This window comes from Colius striatus, chromosome 1, assembly GCF_028858725.1.
Source record: "Colius striatus isolate bColStr4 chromosome 1, bColStr4.1.hap1, whole genome shotgun sequence".
Taxonomy (NCBI): domain Eukaryota; kingdom Metazoa; phylum Chordata; class Aves; order Coliiformes; family Coliidae; genus Colius; species Colius striatus.
In genome coordinates this window covers 82093887-82113769 of record NC_084759.1, presented here as the reverse complement: position 1 = coordinate 82113769, position 19883 = coordinate 82093887, and the positions used below count along the sequence as shown (strand labels likewise).

Here is a 19883-nt window from a genome sequence, read left to right as displayed (position 1 = left end):
TCCCACACTACACCATGGAAGAAACCAGGAATCTGACAATTGCCCACCTCACGTGAGATTTTCAAACGAATGCTTTCGTGCAATTAAGAGAAAGTAGTTGATCAATTTCTCTGCATGAACAAGACTTAAAATTGGCAAAAAGAGAGATGCCTGGATTTCATTACAGAAGACAATTACAATAAATGGCCATTAACTTGCTTACTTACCCTTGCTTATTTTTATTTAAAATGAGCTCATCTTGCTCCACTTCATCTTTCTCCTCCCTCAACCATTCTTTTCCCCTGACTGCAGCAATAACATGCTTTTATTCCTTCCTTTTGACTGCCAGGGCCTTAAACTAATTATTAATTGAGAATGTATCTAAAGGATCTGAATGGGAAAGTTGGAATTAACCCAATTGCCTCTTTCTCCCTTTTATGTTGCACATTGTAACACTAAATCTACCTGTGAGTACTGCTTAAAGCAGCAAATGTGTTCTTTGGCTTTCACAGGCAAGTTTTCTAGCAGCTTAGGCAAAAATATATAACAAGAAAAAACAGTGTGGAAAAAAGCAAGTACCTGGAAAAGACCTCAGCTTTGAGTGACAGCTATTAGCAATCAAGCTGCCTACAGACAGAATTCTCTCCAAAACTCTGCTGTCCTGTAGGAAAACCCTGCAGCAGAGGGCATCGTGGGTTTGGGAAACTAGACAACTGACTCTTCATCAGAAGACTTGTCCTTTAAAGAGGCTAGAAAGGCATGACCTCACGCTGCCTGCTACTGCAGAGCTGGTTGCTTGTACAACACCGACTCATCTTGTTTCCAGTTGTTAAATTACATTAAAGGACAGCTAAAAATATATGAAATATTTTCCTATTACTTTTCCATGCAAGCAACTGCTGTAGTTACATGAGCAATGTCCAGGCAAACGCTCAGTGACACGAGAGGGTGGGGGGTGGGGGGGAGGTCCAGGAAGCCTTTTAACACATTCCAGACCAGTAATGTAACATTTGGATTGCAAATGCAGAAAGAATTTTAAAAATTTATTCTAAGAACAAGAAGTGACGCATTTCTAATGATCAAATGAAGAAAACTTTTACATTTTCCAAAAAGGTCAAACAGATCTGAGCAATAGTTTTAATTCTCTCCCCACCCTAAATTTTTGCCCTTTATTTCCAAAATACACCAAATCTTAACCAATCTATGCGTGATATACAATACACTACATTATGACAAATTCATACAGATATGCTCCATCTTCCCTGCTACAAGTTACCCACAAACGAAAAAAATAAAAAATCAACAAGCAATACCCGCTCGAAAAACCTGATAGACTACGTCTAAACTACTTTGCGACAAAAATGGAAGTCTCAATTGATTAATGATCTTCAGGTCTCTATCGCCATCTAGTGAAAACTCCCTACCATTACTACACCATCCTCATCAACTGCACCTTGGTCATTGGAATCCCACGCGCTAACTTCCTTGCTGGATCCAGACAACATACAGGCACAGCTGTAATGGTTTTGCTACATTTCTTAAGGCAAATAAAGGTCCAGCACTATCTCATATCTCGCTAAGGCTTACTGAAGAGAAACTAAATTCTTACAGATTGCACTCTGTCCTAGAGCTATAGTATGGCTTTATGAATGGCCTTTCCACTCCATATTTAATATTTCTGCCATCAAAATGAAGATGTCAAACACTAGCATAGTTATAAACAAGTTTTTTTATGTTTATCAATGTGTGATTACAATCATTTTTAGTCATCAGAAAGAACCGCATGGCAGCTCCACTACTTTTAGCACTGGCATTGCCAAACCACAAAGACAAGTTACAGTCCAGGAGAGGTAGTACATACCGCTCAGCATCAGATGCTTGCAGCATTTGGGGTCTTCCTATAGCTTGAGTGGAAGGGTCTTCAGTCACACAATTACAAAAGCAGCAATTTAATAAATCATCAAAACTCGTTCTCGCTCAGCTTATGGTAAAACTTAATGCTACAATGAGCCTCAAGAACTTCTTCAACTTGAATTACATGTTCCTCACTTTAAATTATTCTGCTAAGAATTACAAATGAACACTAATTGTGTTAGAAGTTCAGTTTTCAACCCACATAGTATTTTTTTGCCATTTGGACATCTACCAGCCTACCTGAATTTAATCACATCCCCTCCACAGATGTATTAAAAAAAGTATTAATTACTGATCATCAAAGGCCATTTAAATTTAGTCCAATAATATTTTTTCCGTAATAGTTACTTTTTAATTGACGTTCTCATACAGAGAACCCAAGACTTCTGATATTTAACATTCGCTGACTCTTTAATGTCAACGTTTACAGTTAAGAAAAAATGTGTGAAGAGAAAGATTAACATAAAATTTGAAAGTAGTATTTTTCCAGATTAAATATTTAAACAAAAAACCTCAGAAAACTAAGGTGTCCTCTTGTGTCACCTTTTATGGCAAAAAATTCTACTCAAGAAATAAAGAACCAATGAAGCTGTATCTGTTTATTGATTACCTACCTAAAAAAGGAAATTTTCAGAACAGAGCACATACAGCATTCATCAGAATCTATCATACTTACACAGAAGCACACAACTACAGATCATCCTGAAAAATTACTAGTTTTTAAAGTTTGTTTTCTTCACAGTATCCAGAGTAATGAACACTAGTCTACCTCAAAAAATGGGGGGGAAAAAAAAAAGATTGTTTTAGCTCTTCAAGAGGTACTATACTGCACAGAAGAGACCTACCAAGACAGTAATGCCCCACTGAGCCCAGCACTGGTGCTGCCAGATGAAGACCGGCATCTCTCTGCTGTGCTCCCAGCAACTCCATTAAATGGAGAAACTTTTAGACCTACAGCAAGTACAATACACTCTTAGACAACACACTGTCACAGTCTTTTCTCCCTAAATTCAGAGCAAGTACAAAATTCGAGATTCAAACGCATGAAAAGGCATATCAGAAGCAAGCCCAGGTCTAGTACCACCATGATTCAAGAGGTTAGAAATGCTTTCCAATGAAAAATCAACTATTTATGTCAAAGTGTCTCAAAATGCTCTGTAGCACATCCTGTATCACCTATTCAGTACTTTCACATTCCAGTATCACTTGGGAACACGTAATGCAGGAACACCACAATTTTATGCACAATTATTAACTGGTAAGTTGCAGATAACTGAGAATAAACACTAAACATAACAATAAACAAGAAGTATTTTCCTCCCTTAACAGAGGCCAAGACTTTAAATATCCATACAATTTTGAATTTGTGACGTCTTCCATTAAAAAACGAAAAAGTCAAATTCATTACTTGGAAAATACTGCTAGAAAATATAGACCTAAGACACCCAAATGTTCTTCATGCTGACCTTGTAGATAAACATATCACCATCTTACAACAACAATGAAGATATCACTTGCTTAAAGGAAATATTCAACCTTAGAATTCACATGAATGTGTGGTGATTTAACTAGGAAATTATTTCCTAGTTAAAACAGTTACTGTAAGGTTAAACACAATGGTGACATCAATTTGGAAGACTGAACATGTGGGGCTATCTCTAGAGAACTGTTTAGATGTGAGGTCTTTTAAGAACAAAGATGTGTTGTCAGAAAACATGCCCCCATGTACATCACTTTGGCGTTGTAAATGGACCTTCAGTGCATTGGGCAGTCCGCAGCAAGGAGAGATGTGCCCTCATGTCCCAGGGAGTATATGAAACCAATGTGAACTCATCCATCTCCTTGTTCAAATAAAAGATTGACCAGCCATCCTGTCATGTCTGTTCCTGGCACCTTTGCAGATTTCTGCCGGAGTATTCTATTCGATAAAGAACTTATATGAAGCATCATGAAAAAAATGTGTCTATCAGTGGTATGTTTTAGATTTTTTACTATTATTTTTCTCACCAGGACCAAACTGATGTGGTCTGCCTTCAGCTGCCACCCTAACCAACAGCAAGAGTAATTTTGCTTGTAAAGTTAAGAGCAACTTGAGACTAATGCAAAGTTTCACTTTGAGGAGCAAACAAACAGCTTCTGAAATAAGGCCCTGATACATAATCCATTGTCACCATTAGCCTTGTCACAAACTTTCAGGAACTCAGCATACTAGGGCACAGGACAGACTGGCCAAAGACAAGCTCATGCAAAGCTGACGCATACCATTGAATCAAAGATTAACCCATCAAGCAGGATCCTAGATTCATGGAAAATGTGAAAGCAGTCTTGATTTTTTTGCCACCATAATCTAGTCCATTGAAACTAAGCAGTTTAATTCAAAATAATCCTCTAGCTAGAGCTTTGATTTGTAAAATTTTTTGAGACACTCTAATTCTTTCCTAGATATCAGTTTAATTTTATTTCCAACTTCTGCAATACAAGACAGATAAAAACTAGAGTTCTGAAACTGAAAGCAGGTTAAAACGCAAGACCACTCTCCTATTCAATGAAAAAGTAAGTGGCTTAGGTCCACCCTTTTTACATGTGTGTATAACCTGTTTAATGACTTACCTCTCTCCCTTTATGCGTCACCAAAGCAGCCAAAGGCTTGGCATAGAATCTGCTGTAGGAAAATCCCAGGCAGCCATACATACTGTTAGCAGTGAGTTTCAAAGCTTTCTGTCTGATATCATACTGAAAAGAAACATAACCAGCAAAAATGATACAACCATAGCCAACAGAGAACAGAACTTAATGTTCACAATTACATTCACAGCTTTTTATATAGTCTGCAGCAATGATGGGCTATAAGTAAAGCATATTACAATCACTGCTCACTACTCATCATCTCTATTCTGCAAGGCTGATCAGGGCACTTAAGGGGAGTGAGAGGAAAAATCAAAGGAGTTCTATAAAACACACCTGTAAATAAAGATCAGGATTTAAATCTGGCTGTTTCATTAACTGCTTAACTTGGCGTCTTCTCTCCACCAGTTTCCTGATTTCTTTAGGCAAGATTCCCATTTCCAGAGATGGGTCTGGAAGCTCTGGAATTTCTTCGTCCTCTTCGACCTGTAAAGTCATCACCACTGATTATCATTTTTTTGTTTAAAGATTGGATTTTCATGGGTTAAGTGAAAAACTTGAGAAAAAGACCCAAAACCACACAGCAGGTATCTATTGCAGAGCTCACAAAGCATCAGTTTAGAACAAGCATCATGAAAGGCTTTTTGTAGTATTTAACCACATTAATTCATCCCTGCTGGGGGACAGGTACTATGCCTCTCTGTTTGGAAAAACCCAAGAAAGACACAGATCAGTAAGAGGAAGAATATTTGTTTTAGTATGTGTGTGTTTATATATATATATATATATATATATATATATATATATATATATATATATATGTGTGTGTGTGTGTGTGTATAAAAGCCCAGATAAAACAAATACACACATTCTCACTCTTTAGGTATAGACAGAAAAACAAACAAATGCATACATGCAAGCAACTCCACCTGTGCTGAAAAAAATCCACCCTTTTTCAGAATTACTTAAGTATTTTTGGTGTTCAGAAAAGTAAAACTGAGCAAGTGCTCTGGGGAACTAATACCTTTAATAAGATGATTGACAAACAAGAAATTGACAGTAACAACAGAAGGAAAACTCAACCTCAAACAACTCCTGATTATAGCAAAACAATAACATAATAGAAAGCACTAATTCCTCTTGTTAGTGTAACTGAATAAATAGCTGCTCAATAAAAATGGAAAGAATTGTCAAGGACAATCAAAGAGACAGAAATATACAAAGAAAGTGCCACAGAGATACTATAAGGTTGGCAAGTTTAGTAGAGCAGTCTGGGAAGAACCATAACAAGAAATAACGCCAAAACCTCATTAAATATCATATCATGACAGAAATCAAAGTGAGGTTCTTCAATCTGAAACACACTTAAGAAGGTAGAGTTTGAAGGAACTTAATGACAGAATTCCACGTACTTTTCTCCTCATTTCTGGTCTGGTGCTGGCATTTTAGTTCTAATAGGACTATGTCCCATAACCATTTAGTACAACACACCAATTCCAACTTGTGAGCTGATACCAGTTAAAAATAAAAGCCTCAGGTTTAACCTTTAGTCTCCTTATAGCACAGCTCCACCAACAACTGTGCCAGCACAGTTGAGGAAATCAGAATAAGCAGCCACGGATAAGCCATGGTCAACACAGCTGTTGAGAAAATAGTATGTGGAACTGCATCTTCAGGAGGTTCTACAGTTCTGTTTAATACAGCTTAATGCTGTATTACTACAGCTTAATGCTGTATTAAACAGTATGAATTTCCATGAAGCTTGGTCCCACAGCTCACAGTCACAGTATCACTCCCTGACACACACCCCCAAGACACACACATAGTTTTTCCTGACATCTAATCAGGGCTGAGCTCATATTGTGTCACCAGACAGAAGCATAAAACTTCCGTCTCCTTCATTTGGGTGTGTTTTCACAAATTTTATGACAACTTCACTTCAGGAGGACTCTACTAGGTTAGGATGAAACTGGTCAAAAATGTCCCAGAAACTGGTAGGACGACCTGAGGCTGAAAAAAACCAACAGAGACTCACTAAAAGTCTTGTGTCCTGAGGATATCAAGATTTTTATTTAGATGAGAGAGAGCTTACCAAGATTCTGTAAGAGCATTACTGAAACTGAAGTGACAGACATACAATACTCAAAAGTTTCAAATCAAAACTCACCATGATGCATCTTTAAAAAGGAATCACTTTTAAATGTGAAGGTAGGAAAATTAAAATATATTAAAAGAAAATAAAAAGAACAGTTTCTTAAAAAGCTGATTCACAGAAAACACACTGAGGTTAAGATGGTGTTACTCAAGTCACGAGTTCAAGCACACAAACCTCTGCCCTTTTCTGTGCTTCTGATGACAGTCTCTGCACTGTGGTAAAGCAGATGTTGAACTCCTGGATAATTGATGGGTACAAGCTGTTGAAGTCAAGAAGCAAAATAAACTTGTCATAAAAACCTGAAACAGAGTTTAAAACAAAAGTCATAATTACTCAGTCTCCCTCAGGACATAATCCAACTTCACAGTTAATATTTAAATGACAGTAATACATTGTACCACACTTCCTTTAAAGTACCTGTTGACATGCACCACTACCCATTAGAGAAAGTTGTCAGAAGTGGAACGATCCAACTCCATTAACTCACCAGAGTTGAACAGATAGCTTCTGTGTTACTATAGGACACTTGTACAGTTTTCTCCACATAGAGGAGAAACTGAAAGAAAACTTACGTGTCCATTAGAAAATTATACACAGATGTACAGTTCTAATTCCTAGCAAGACTATAATCTCACAATAAACTAAGAAAAAAACACCTCAATAATAAGTAACTCCACAATGAATGTTGGGAATGTTCTTGTACACAACTCCCCCACTGCCCTGTCCCCTGTTCCACTCAAACCACCACACCAAACTCCCACAAGGTACACAGATGGAGTTCATTGCAATCTATCTGCATTAATATTACCTGTCTCTAACTTGATATAAGAAAGAAAACTGCCACATCTTACCAACTTTGGGATCCAAGACTAAGCCCCCAGAATATGCTGCTTTCTTTTTCCCTATCTTTGATTTATTCTGATCTTCAAAATCTTCATCTTCATCCACCTACATTTGGCATTTAAAAAAGTCATTATCTAGTCTCCAAGATTTCTGTACTGTTGGAGGAGCTATTCTTGGCAAATTAAATACAAAACTGGGAGCCAGTGCATATATTTCCTTTTAAAACACATGCAAAACATGGTGTTTTCATCATAATCCTTATTAAAGCCCTCTATATGTCAAAACAGTATTCAAACCAACCCCTATAGTAATAAACTGCTAGCAAGATATTAACAAGACCTTAAGGAATTGTCATAATTCAACACAGAATTAGTATACATTTTCTGGATAGCTGTAGAAGTTAACATTAAGAAAAATAAAAATAAATCAACTCACAACCCAGAAGTATCCCTGCCTATTTAAAATGTAGGTTTTGGAAATAAAATGGTTGAGCACTAACAAAACAAATAAAAACATTACTGACCTAAAGAGTATTTTGCTACTTATTTTGTTGTAGTAAGAATCTTTCTCCCAGTTGCCCAATGCTATTCTGAATAATTTAAAATTCCAGCACTGTTTTAATGCAACAGTACAGTCAAAGGAACTTATTGCTTTGTACTTTGCTGTTGAACTTATTTAAAAGTAAAACTAAAAAGCAAAATTTAGTGAAACATAAATGCATTTGATTTGCTTACTAATAAATACATAGACGTTTCTATATTTCTTTTAATAACCTCAGATATCTTACCTATATTCTCAAATCTCTCATCTTATAAATTATATTTGAAATACCGTTCATCAGCAAAATCACTGAATGGCAAACGTGCATCTATTAAGCAACCCAGAATATCTTCTGCTCTTCCAAGTACTTAGTGTATCTCAATTTTAAACTAAAAAAAGGAACCAAATTTCCACAGATCTCTGATACAATGGAAAAGGTGTTATTACACTGTCTGTTTAAACCTTACATTTCTCAATTATCAACTCAACAAAAAAATCCCACTTATACCAAATTCAGCGTAAGCTGTGACATTAAGCTGCATCTAAAACTGGCTACGTTTGGGGCTTCTGTGTTTCATGGAACAGTAATACACACAAGAGATAAAATTGTTTTGTTCTTTTTAATAAAAAATCTTTGGAAGAGAAAATTTGGACCCACCAGCTTTTGAGGAGGCTTTTTAAAAACTTGTTTGTCCGGCACTATGTAGTCTTTTTCATGAAATGCATGAAGCAGCAAGAACTCATTACGTTCAGATCGTCCACCCATCATTGTCCTTGACTACGGAGTAGGGCAAAAAAAGAATTCAAAACAGAGCATAGGAAATACTGACATACAAAACCAGACTAAGAAACATCCTTCAAGTTCACCTAGCATTACTATTATTGTCTATCATCAACATACATGCAATTCAAATGTGATATTTTTATGGAGGTTTTACACTATGACCTGACTGCACTGTCACACTCTCACATTCATCACAGAAGAAAAAAATTACAGCATCATGTACTCTCAGTTAGTGTTTACAAATTAAAACTTGCAAGTGAAACACAGAAAACACAGAACTGTTTCCGTGGGACAACAGGGGATGGAAAGTAATAAAAATGTACCATGACATTCCCAGAGATGTTTGTTATCTGAAGGGCCAGTGGCAGAACATTGAGCTCACACATTATCTGGAGAATGAACTTGGCATCTGTCCAGGTGTTTTCCAGCATGAACATTAAGTTGGGAGAATCACTGGGAAAAGAAGAGGGAGAGCCTAGTAAAGTAGAATCAGTCTACTTTGTACTCTGCAGTAGTTTAGGCCTACATGTTGCACGGAATATGTGGCATCGTAGCACATTGGTGTTGAACTCCATAGCAAGCTCAATTAAAAAATTGAAAAAAAAACCCAAAACCCAAGCCCAAAACTCAAGCTATTGCATATCCTATTAAGGGATCTAAACCAATGCTCTCACAAATCAGTTTTCTTCACAGATAATAAGCCACTACCCACTAGCATCTTGAAACATTGTAGAATACCATTAAGGTGAAATTTTACTTTTCAAATACCGGCATGCTAAGTCAGCATCGCCATGACAAGTCAAATAAGCAAGCATGGAATTGTAAAGCAGGAAACTACCTCCTCTACTTTCCAGTGGAGGACTGAAAACACAAAGCAGCAACATACCTGTACATATTTGGAATTTCCTCTGGCAGAATTGCTATTCTCTCTGTTTTCAGAATCTGACGGGCCAGTTCAGACAAATGGTAACTTTTGCAACGAATTAATTCTTTAGCAGAAATTTCTACATCACAGATCATTCGACCACAGGCAGCATTCCTTTCAGCAAACCCTCCTCGACCCTTAACCATACCACACAAGGAGAGAAAAACCCAAGCCAAATGAAAACTATAAACATTACCAAAGCACATCTACCCAAAATACATGCTTATAAGACTCAGTTAAATCCATTGGTCACTAAATACTCCACTAAAATACCACTGATATTCAAGTTTTATAATTATGCCCTAAAGTATATATCTTTCAGTATATGTGGTTATTAAGAGCTACATACTTGACACTCATAGCTCATTAGATCTTAACTCTTAAGCTGTCTTGCTTTTTTTCTTTATAATTAGAATAGTCCCAAGAAGAAAAAAATGTGGATTTGGCTTTCCTCCGAGGACATTTTTTATACTAACAGTAAGATTAAAAAGTCACAGAACAAAACACACACAAATACTCATCTTGGCCTATAGGAAGGACAGGAACAGGCAAGAGCAAGAATGTTCAGCACATCAATACTCCAGGCCTCACACATTGTCCTCTGAACAAATACGCACTCAGAACTACAGAATTATTAACTCAGCAGCTCTCTATGGCATGATTCACCAATCAATCCAAATTACATTTTCTCATTTTACAGTTATAACAAAGACTGTTACAGTAAAGACTATTGCAATTAATCTGTCATTATCATCATGTAGTTGAGATATGTAAACTAAATTAGCTTAACTTGAAAATTAGTTTAGCTTATTACTGTAATAAAAGTCATATAAACACTCATCATTTCTGATCTGGGACATATGAAATTCAGCATGACCAACAGTCAGAATACATCAGTGTCACATTTACAATTCCTCAGCAAAATTAATTCATTTTTAATCACATGCAACATAAGAGGCTTAAAAGACTTGAGCAATCTTATTACCCCAAGCTTTGGCATATTGGACCTCCTCAGTCGACCCATCTTGGACCAGTGAGGGACTTTGCACACATTAATTCTTTGAAGCAGCACTTCCAGATCAAATCCATAAATATTATGACCCTTACAGCAGAAAAAATAACAAAAAAAGGTTACAACAAATGCAAATTGAAAGACTTACTTTCACACACTCAGTATTCCTTTGCCCTTTGTGGTTTTTTCCAACTAATTGATGGCATTATCTCTCTCTCAGAAAGCACTTTCTAAGAGAACATTCATCAACAGTACTCATTAGTCTTAACACTAACAAAGCTGCTCAGCGGAATACCAAAAACAGCTCTGTAACTGGCCCATGGCGCACACAATTCAGCTTTATGCTCTGATACCACAGATCAGGATTTAAAGCTTTCTAGAAGAAAATCCGAAAAGATTCTTTATACAGCACACAAACTTAGCTGTAAGGAATTCCTTTTCACTCAGCCCATGAAAGTTTCAACATTTGACATCAAAGTAATGTTTTGGTTTTTTTTCCTTTGATACTACAACAGGCATAGCTGTAAAATCTGGACGGAAAGACCTTGCAATCAATATTTACAAACTAAAGTACTCCAGCAGTATTTGCAAAGTTTAAACAAACCTAAGGACATTGATGACACAGGTCTGTAACCTCAGCTGAAAGACAAACAGTACCCTGATGAATATGACTCTCTCTGGACCAACTGGTCACCAGGAACTGCAGGTTCATCATATCTGGTACATCTGTGTAGTGCAATACCATGCTATCGAAGAAGCTCCTCAAAATCAGTAGTAACATTACAGCCTTAGTAGGGGGGTCCTACCTATCACAGAATCTTAAGGGTTGGAAGGAACCCCAAAAGATCATCTACTCCAACCTCCCTGCCAGAGCAGGACCACCTAGAGTAGGTCACACAGGAACTAATCCAGGTGGGTTTGCAATGTCCCCAGAAAAGAAGACTCCACAACTCATCTGGGCAGCCTGTTCCAGTGCTCTGTCACCCTCACAGTGAAGAAATTCCTCCTTGTATTTCTTTGGAACCTCTTGTGTTCCAGTTTATACCCATTGCCCCTTGTCCTATCATTGGCCATCATTGAGAAGAGCCTGGCTCCATCCTTCTGACATTCACTCTTTATATGTTTGTAAACATTAATGAAGTCACCCCTCAGTCTCCTCCAGTATAAAGAGCCCCAGCTCCTTCAGCCTTTCATCGTAAGGGAGATGCTCCACTCCCTTCATCATCTTTGTGGCCCTGTACTAACTCTCTCCAGCAGCTCCCTGTCCTTCTTGAACTGACACGTGCAGAACTGGACACAGTATTCTGGATGTGGTCTCACGATGGCAGAGTAGAGGGTGAGGAGAATCTCTCTCGACATACTGACTTATATTGATGTAGCTTGGTTTTGAACAGCACTAATTAAACCAGGTGCACTAACATGGCTCTGCTGTTTTTACAATCCCCTCTCACACCCCTACTACTGGCATCTTCAGTTTAAAACCACTGGCAGCAGTGTTTCCCCTAACTCCTTCCCAGAACCACCACGAAACTCAGTAGGTTGGATGAACACCAGCCACAATAAGCTGAAACATCAGGATTCTGGCTGCTCACTTCATCCTATTCCCACTACTTAGTTATTTGTATTTACCTACAGAAGAATAACAAGTTGTATATAACAAATCTCAGATTTATAACCAAGTTCAGATTGTCTTCATAATTTCATTAAACGCATGTCACAACAGTACATTAATTAAACATAAGAAAAAAAAAATTCAATGAGTAATTGTAATAAATCCTCAGCTATCGATACAGTAAAAAACTTACGAATGCTTATTACAAAACTTTGCTCAGATCCCATACATTTATATAGGTCATTACCTTTACAGCATAAGGACAATCTAAATGGTGACAAAAATTATATAAACATCTGAACTGCAACAGACTCAAAAGCGTTTTTTTTTGTTGTGCATTGTCTTTCTGAGTAAAGAAAAAAAAAAAAGTTGTGTCAAATCCTATGGAAACACTGCCTATTTCTGATATTAAGGGAAATAGTAGGATGTATAAAATGCTGTCAGGGAAAATTCTGTATCATTTTTGTATCAAAGTATACCTGCTGTCTTATAAGCAAATTCAATTCATACGGCAGTCTAAGATAAACATTAAAAAAACCTGTAAAGGGACAAAAGAAAAAGAACAAAGCTCACCAATTGACAATATGCTTTATTTTAACTCTCAAAGTCTCAGAACTACTCACCACAACAACATCTGGGTCAATTTTGTGAATCTTCGCAAGGAAAAACCCCAGCAGTGTTCTCTCTGTTGCAGCAATTTCTATTTTAGCATTCTAAAAGGAGCAAGAGAGCACCTGATATCAATGACCCAATAAGTTTAAAATGGAAATATCTCCTCTCCCCTACTAGTTACAAGACAATAACAAAGCCCCACAGAGTTCTCTCTTTCCTTCTGTAATTCAATGCTTTTTGTTCTCACTCTCATAGACATAGAAAGCTTTTGTCAGAGGCTTTTTTCCATTTTGCTTTTGTATGCAGGTGTCTAGTGATATTTTAAGAGCCTCCTAAGAATCAAGCACACCAGGAAAGTGCTCTATGTACATCCCTCACTCAGGGGCTTAAGATCACACAGAAACAGGAAAAACAATAATAGGTTACTTTATTATTCTGTCAGCTCTCCTAGTGACCTTTGGAAAGGATGTCTTCTACATTTTGACAGACTTTACTTTCCAACTAAAGAAGAAATAAATTCTCCCAGTCTACTAGAAGTACATAGTCACATAGGAATCACAATTTTAGCCTCTTTGAAAAACCTTTCCGATCCTCTTGTCTAACACTAACTTATGAGCACAACTAGCAGTAGTACCGAGTCACACGGAGCTGACACCTCTGTTTCCACAAGCAACACAGAATAAACACCTGGAGTTAGGTTTGCACAGGGGAAAACTAATGAAACAATCATGCCATTCCTGTGACTACAGCTTACACAAAGCAACACGAAGTTCATATTCTAAAAGATCTTGCAATCAGAAGACTAAGAAAAAGATATTACCTTCTTTTTAATAGCTTCTTTGAAGTCATAGGGAAAAATGCAGTCACTCGGTTTGGAAACAACTGCAGAAGAAATTATATTTGCTCTTACATACAGGTTTTTATCTGTACCCTCCCGGTAAGCATCTATCCACAACAAAGGACGCTTAAGGAAAACCAACTTCCAATTCTAAAAGCTAGCCTTATGTGAATACTTCTCCTTAATACTTTACTATTTACTCACTTATCTTAAACAATTTTAATCAATCATATTTGAAGTTACTATTGGCGATGAAAACTATGGTCCACAGCGTCCAAAGAACTTCCTCTCATAAGCATTCAACACTTCTGACTAGGGACTGAATCTCAAAGTTCATCTGATCTTTCTACAGTGACACTGCTACAAGTAATTTTTTTTTTCCTAAGAAAGTATGTTACACGAGTTTATTTTTTAAATTCTGTTCAGAAGAACTAAAAAAAAAATAACTAAGCAACAGTAAATAAATGGTCTAAATTAATGGGTGAAGAATATAATTCAAGAGAACACATGATGAAGTAAGAGTAGCAAAAGTGATAGGAAACTGTACACAGCAGGGTTACTTTCCATCACCTCAAAATAAGATTTTTTTCAGTAAAGTCTTCAATAAAAAGTCAGAACCAGTGCAGTTACAAATAGGGAGAAAATCCTGCCTGGGAGAGGAAACATTGCCACTAACCCATTTCTAAGGCATTATTGCTGGAGAGAGCACAAAGAAAAAATAACAAAACAGACTCACCCCACTCCAAAAAAAACCAAACCAAAACCCGCAACAGCCACAAAAAATAAACATCTCCAAAGGAATTATTTTTTTATTAGAACTATTCCAAGTACTTACCACAGAAGTGCGTCTGAAAAGGGGGCTGAGGTGGAGCCTTATCCAAAGGAAATTTCTGATGAATCAGAGCTGCAACAGCCACAATCTACACCATGGACACAGAGAACATACAACTTCATAAGCATGACTACTATCAATACTCATTCCGTCACTCTCTTTTTTCTTTTAAATTTCCTTATCTCTTTTTCTTGTTTCTAGAAAAGATCTTTTAAAAATTCCTTCCAACTATAAATAAAAATAAGAAAAGCTATCAATCAACCTTGAGTTAAACAAAGTCAAACTTATTCCTGAATTATTACCTTATAAATCTAAGAGGAAAGATAACTCATTTTGGAAAACCCTTTCATCAAATTTTGTTCTCTATCTGAACAGACCTCACAATTTAAAGGATTCCCTATGAAGTGCAGGGGAGATGTGAGCAGGGCAGGCCATGCAAAAAAGCTTTGCCTCGAAGTGCAGCCCCTGAGCAAGCAGCCAAGAAGCCAAGAGGTTTTAGTGTTTAGAAGACATTAGCTTTACTGAGGCTTCTGCTTCCTCTGCTGGCAAGATATCCTGGCTCCCCAGACACTGGTCATGAAAATCCAACAGAAGACAAAGCAGACAGGCTTTACAAACATTTTGGCAAAGAGAGTCCTGTTGGTACCTTACCTTGGTCTCATTACATTGTCTAGAAACCAGGAATTTTCCACATTCCCCTCCCCAAAAAATTTCACTTCATCAAGAGGGCTTGAAAAATTTTCCAGCCTTTCTGCTTCCATTCAGTTAATAGAAACAACTAGCCTAACCTATTACTAAAGTCTTCCTAAGCTAGGGATACTTACATTGAGAGATAAACGTGCCTTACCACATGTTGTGGTCTGCAGCCTACAACACTGGGGGGCAACCTTCTCTTCTCCTCCTTTCTGAGAACAAGATCTCACAGCAGAGTAGCAGGTGCTGTAACACTTAAACCAAATTCTTTTTCTATTTCAAAACTAGTTTTATCATCTGAAAATCCATCCGTTTTGCCTAGAACCTATGATTAGCTCCACCAAAAATATAATAATAACGATCCATTAACAGCTGTTCTGGGGCAGTCTCATTTATAACTATTACACAAAACAGACAAAATAGGTGGCTTGAAAGATACATAGGATCCACTGTCACAGTAAATAGTCTCACAAAACAGATCTCCTGAACTTACTGTTCTCATGCTGCTGAAAAAAATCTTTGTAAAAGTAAAAATCTTTGAAAAGCCCACAGCATAGAAAATTCATTCAACAGTAAATTTATTTAGACATGTTTTATATCAGGTAAAGTTCTTCCAAGCCTTAGAAAAACTTCAGCATATGCCAAAGAATGAAACCAAACCAAACCAAAATGAAAGGAGATTACTTACCTCATTCTGATGAGTCTTTGGGTTCTGAGTGGTCTTCATGCTGAGGGACATGATCACAAGAGGTGGAGGTGGAGAAAGATCTTTAACCACAGTCACCAAGCCAGGCTTCATGGCCACAGCCTCCACCTTACACCAAGTGACCAGCTGGCTTGAAGGCTCTGAGGAAAAAAACATGAACCACTCTTCATTCTTCTGGGAACCACAGGTAAGGCTTCTCTGAAAGCACTGTTGCACAGAGCACACGTTTTTATCTTTTAACATCTTTTATCTTTTAGGATCGTCCAGGATCCTACCCAATTGTAACTTCCTGGGCCCTGACTTCCTAGCCCAGTCACACCAGGGGCTATTTAACACCCAAGAAAAGGGGTCACAAAGATGTGTAATGCAAAAAAACACCCAACAAAAAAACAACAAAAAACAATAAAGCCCACTTCAGGCAGCTTTAAACAGAGTCATAAAACAGGTATAAACCAAGTGAGTGTAAGTCAACCTAAATTAATATACCAACTCTTAGCATCAAATCTTGTAGTCAGTCCAATTGGAGAAGGCTTCATAAAAACTAAATTAATACAAATGAAATTAAAAACACTCAGAAACTTCTCAAACACTATGGAAAAGGCAGTCAGAGTGCTAATCAAAAGAATTCTGATCAAAAGAGAACAAGAACATATGACTGACTGAAATGCACCAGTTAAATGTATTATATACAGTCCTTCAGAAACACAATTATGGAAATAAGGAGATGGGAGATGCCTTAAGAGAATTCATCCTACTCTGGTAGTATGAGCTATCCTAAAATGTGAGACCACAGAAAGCTATTTATACATAAAGTGTACAAGAGCTAAAAAAGATAGACAGATAGCTGGATAGACAGATAGAAAGAAAAAGACATGTTCACCCATGATCATGTGGGAACTTCTTGGTCTGTAATTCTTCACTTGCTTTAAAAAGTGGTAAATCACAAAGGATGCTGATCAAATAACTCACTACACACAGTAATAAGCGGAGATGACATTTTTGATAGATTAACCTTTTGAAGACAGCTGTTGGGAAACCTAGTTACCTTACTCCCTGAAAAATTATTTTACCTGTCTCCAGAAATGCATGTGTTTTACCTCCTCTAATTATCCACGCTCTAAATACAAACAAGTAACGGACTAAAATACCTTCATTTGTAAAACACTGATGATTTCTGCAAAGGAAAATAGGCAACCAATTGCTTAACACCTTTTTTTCTTTCATTTCAAACACCACCTAGAGCTTCAACTAGCACTCTATAGAGCAGAGGTCTCCAGAGTGGGCTGCACAGCCAATCCGTTGCAATGTATGAAGAAAATATTTCTTGTACTATCAAAAAATAAAATATTTTTTTAGTATTTATTTCAGATATCCTTTTATAACTTCTATTTTTGTGTTTATAATATACACAATATATTAGTACAGTAGTAAATGTATATAATTTATAATCAGATATCTCTATATTGGGGATACATGCCCAATTTTTTTGCTGACAGAGGTGTGCAATCTAAGAACTTTAGAGACCATTGCTCTAGAAAAGCTCTGGTGCTATCTAGCACTGATACTCAAACTGCAAAGACAGATTCATTATTAAACACTAGTGATAGTTTTGAAGAAGTTGTAATAGCCTGATCAAATGGCTTGAGACAAAATTGAATACTGCCCGAATTGCCAGTTATCATTGCTGCAACACTTATCATTCTGGACAGGAGGAACAACGAAGCTCCTTTCACGTGAAGAAGGAAAACACTAAAGAAATACCAGGTCAATTCCTATGCAAAGTGTGCAGACAAAAAACCCCACACCCTTTAAAATCAGTGCCAGGAAGAACACTGATCCTTGCCAGTGAAATACTGGTGAAATACTTGTATTTATTACTATTGTTTATTATTTTTATTATTTTAACCAAGTATTTCACCCATAACAGCTAATCCATCTTTTAGCAGTCAGAGATTTGTTTTGTCTATTCCAGCTCAAAATCCTTACTGGTATCAGCTTTTTCAGTGACTGAGCACGGTTCTGAAGAGAAGAATCCTCCTAGTGTCAGCATTTATACTGTCAGTTCTATACTACGTTCAAAGTGCCCCAAGGAGACTGTACTAACAGATGTAGCTTTTGTCCAGTATGATCAGCTTCCCTACATACTTGGGGGATATGCAGCACACACTGAATAAAGAGCTCTATCCAGGTCAAAATAAAGCAGCATAACCACTTGTAACTGGCACATGCCAGTCAAGAGGTGGGAAGGATTTCAAATCCCTTTGGAATCCTTTTGGAAAAACCTTGAAAGCTCCGCACTCCAAACTTCTCTAAGTGCCAGAAAAAAACTCTGACACACAAAGGAAAAAAGTCATCTAGCAGTAAAAAGATTCATTTTCAGAAATACCACAAATCTTAAGTTACTGAGAGAATAAAGAATTAATTTCTAAGAAACTAAATTTAGTTCAATATAGGTGCGCTGGACTCTCTCCAGAAGAGGGGGCCACCAAGATGACTGGAACATCTTTCATATGAAGAAAGGCTGAGGGAACTGGGGCTGTTTAGTCTGGAGGAGATTGAGGGGAGATCTTATTAACATTTACAAATATCTAAAGGGTGGATGTCAGGAGGTTGGGACATCCCTTTTTTCTATAGTAGACAGTAACAGGACAAGGGGTAATGGGATGAAGCTGGAACACAAAAAGTTCCATTTAAACATAAGAAAACACTATTTCACTGTGAGGGTGAGGACGCCCTGGCACAGGCTGCCCAGAGAGGTTGTGGAGTCTCCTTCCTTGGAGGTCTTCAAGACCCGCCTGGACATGTTCCTATGCAACTTGATCTAGATGACCCTGCTTCTGCAGGGGGGTTGGACTAGATGACCTCTAAAGGTCCCTTCCAACCCCTACCATTCTATGATTCTACAGGTGGCTTTAGGGTATTCACCAAAGAGCAGCTGCAAGGCACTGATAGTTTCATCTCATTCAAAGTTATAATCTCATCTGTATAGTGTGAAACTTTATATGGGTAGAGCTCTCACTCAAAAAAGGAAGGAGAAGTTACAATGTGTACTAGATAACAAAAATTAGACAGATAAATCGCAGGGTTAATTTATAAAAAGATAATTTATCAGTAAAATTTAAATGCCTCCACCCCATCCCTGATATAGAATTATCTGTATTTTTGAGCAACTATTTCACATGCAAACCACCATACGTGGACTTTTTATTTCCAGCCAGCAGGGTCCTTTGATCTTCCTACTCATCAAGAGGAGCTCCAGGCTAGAGGTGTTAGTTCCAAATACATGTGAAAATGTTTGTCCTTTCAGATCTTGAGGGAGTCGAGGACATTCAGCCTAACAAGTAATAGAAAGCAGTGAGTCATATCATCCCACAGAAGTTTTCAAGGTTAACATGCTATATTCAGACAGCACCTTAACAAAACTACACAATGCCTGAAATAACTGCAATTTCCCACAAGTAAAGCCTTAACCCATAATACCTTACAGTAATTGAAGAAATTACACTATTGACTTGACTTAAATAGGTGCATAACAAAATGAGGACAGTAATATAAAAGTGCACTGAAGCAAAACACTTTATCTGTAGTGGATATAAGAGAAATACTATCATCAGCCAAGACTACAACAATGTTCAGTGATCATTTTAATACAGAAACTGCTTACGTTGTAAACTTAATTACATAGTTAGAGCTTTAATCCTGTCTGTCACATAAAGACTGGATAAAGTGTTTCTGCACAGCTAAAGAAAAATTTGAGATAGCTAAGAAATCTCTATGGGATGCTGCTTTTCCACCTAGAATTACATAAAAAAA

The 19883-nt window shown here is 37.2% G+C and overlaps 1 protein-coding gene and 1 non-coding gene across 2 annotated transcripts in view; both read right to left on the bottom strand.

Annotated features, from left to right (window-relative positions):
• POLA1 (DNA polymerase alpha 1, catalytic subunit) overlaps nucleotides 1–19883 on the bottom strand; it is a 205458-nt gene that overhangs the window by 165116 nt on the left and 20459 nt on the right. The window contains exons 14-26 of the mRNA XM_061988595.1: nucleotides 19266–19404; nucleotides 16053–16210; nucleotides 14675–14759; nucleotides 13822–13883; nucleotides 13013–13102; nucleotides 10751–10867; nucleotides 9727–9902; nucleotides 9164–9293; nucleotides 8715–8834; nucleotides 7525–7621; nucleotides 6848–6972; nucleotides 4855–5004; nucleotides 4504–4626 (exon numbers count right to left, since the gene is read on the bottom strand). Coding sequence (XP_061844579.1) covers nucleotides 4504–4626; nucleotides 4855–5004; nucleotides 6848–6972; nucleotides 7525–7621; nucleotides 8715–8834; nucleotides 9164–9293; nucleotides 9727–9902; nucleotides 10751–10867; nucleotides 13013–13102; nucleotides 13822–13883; nucleotides 14675–14759; nucleotides 16053–16210; nucleotides 19266–19404 — 1572 coding nt within the window. The remainder of the gene's footprint in view (nucleotides 1–4503; nucleotides 4627–4854; nucleotides 5005–6847; nucleotides 6973–7524; nucleotides 7622–8714; nucleotides 8835–9163; nucleotides 9294–9726; nucleotides 9903–10750; nucleotides 10868–13012; nucleotides 13103–13821; nucleotides 13884–14674; nucleotides 14760–16052; nucleotides 16211–19265; nucleotides 19405–19883) is intronic.
• On the bottom strand, nucleotides 7122–7252 carry LOC133624731 (small Cajal body-specific RNA 24). Its single transcript, XR_009818082.1, has one exon. It is a non-coding gene; the product is annotated as a small Cajal body-specific RNA 24 (non-coding RNA).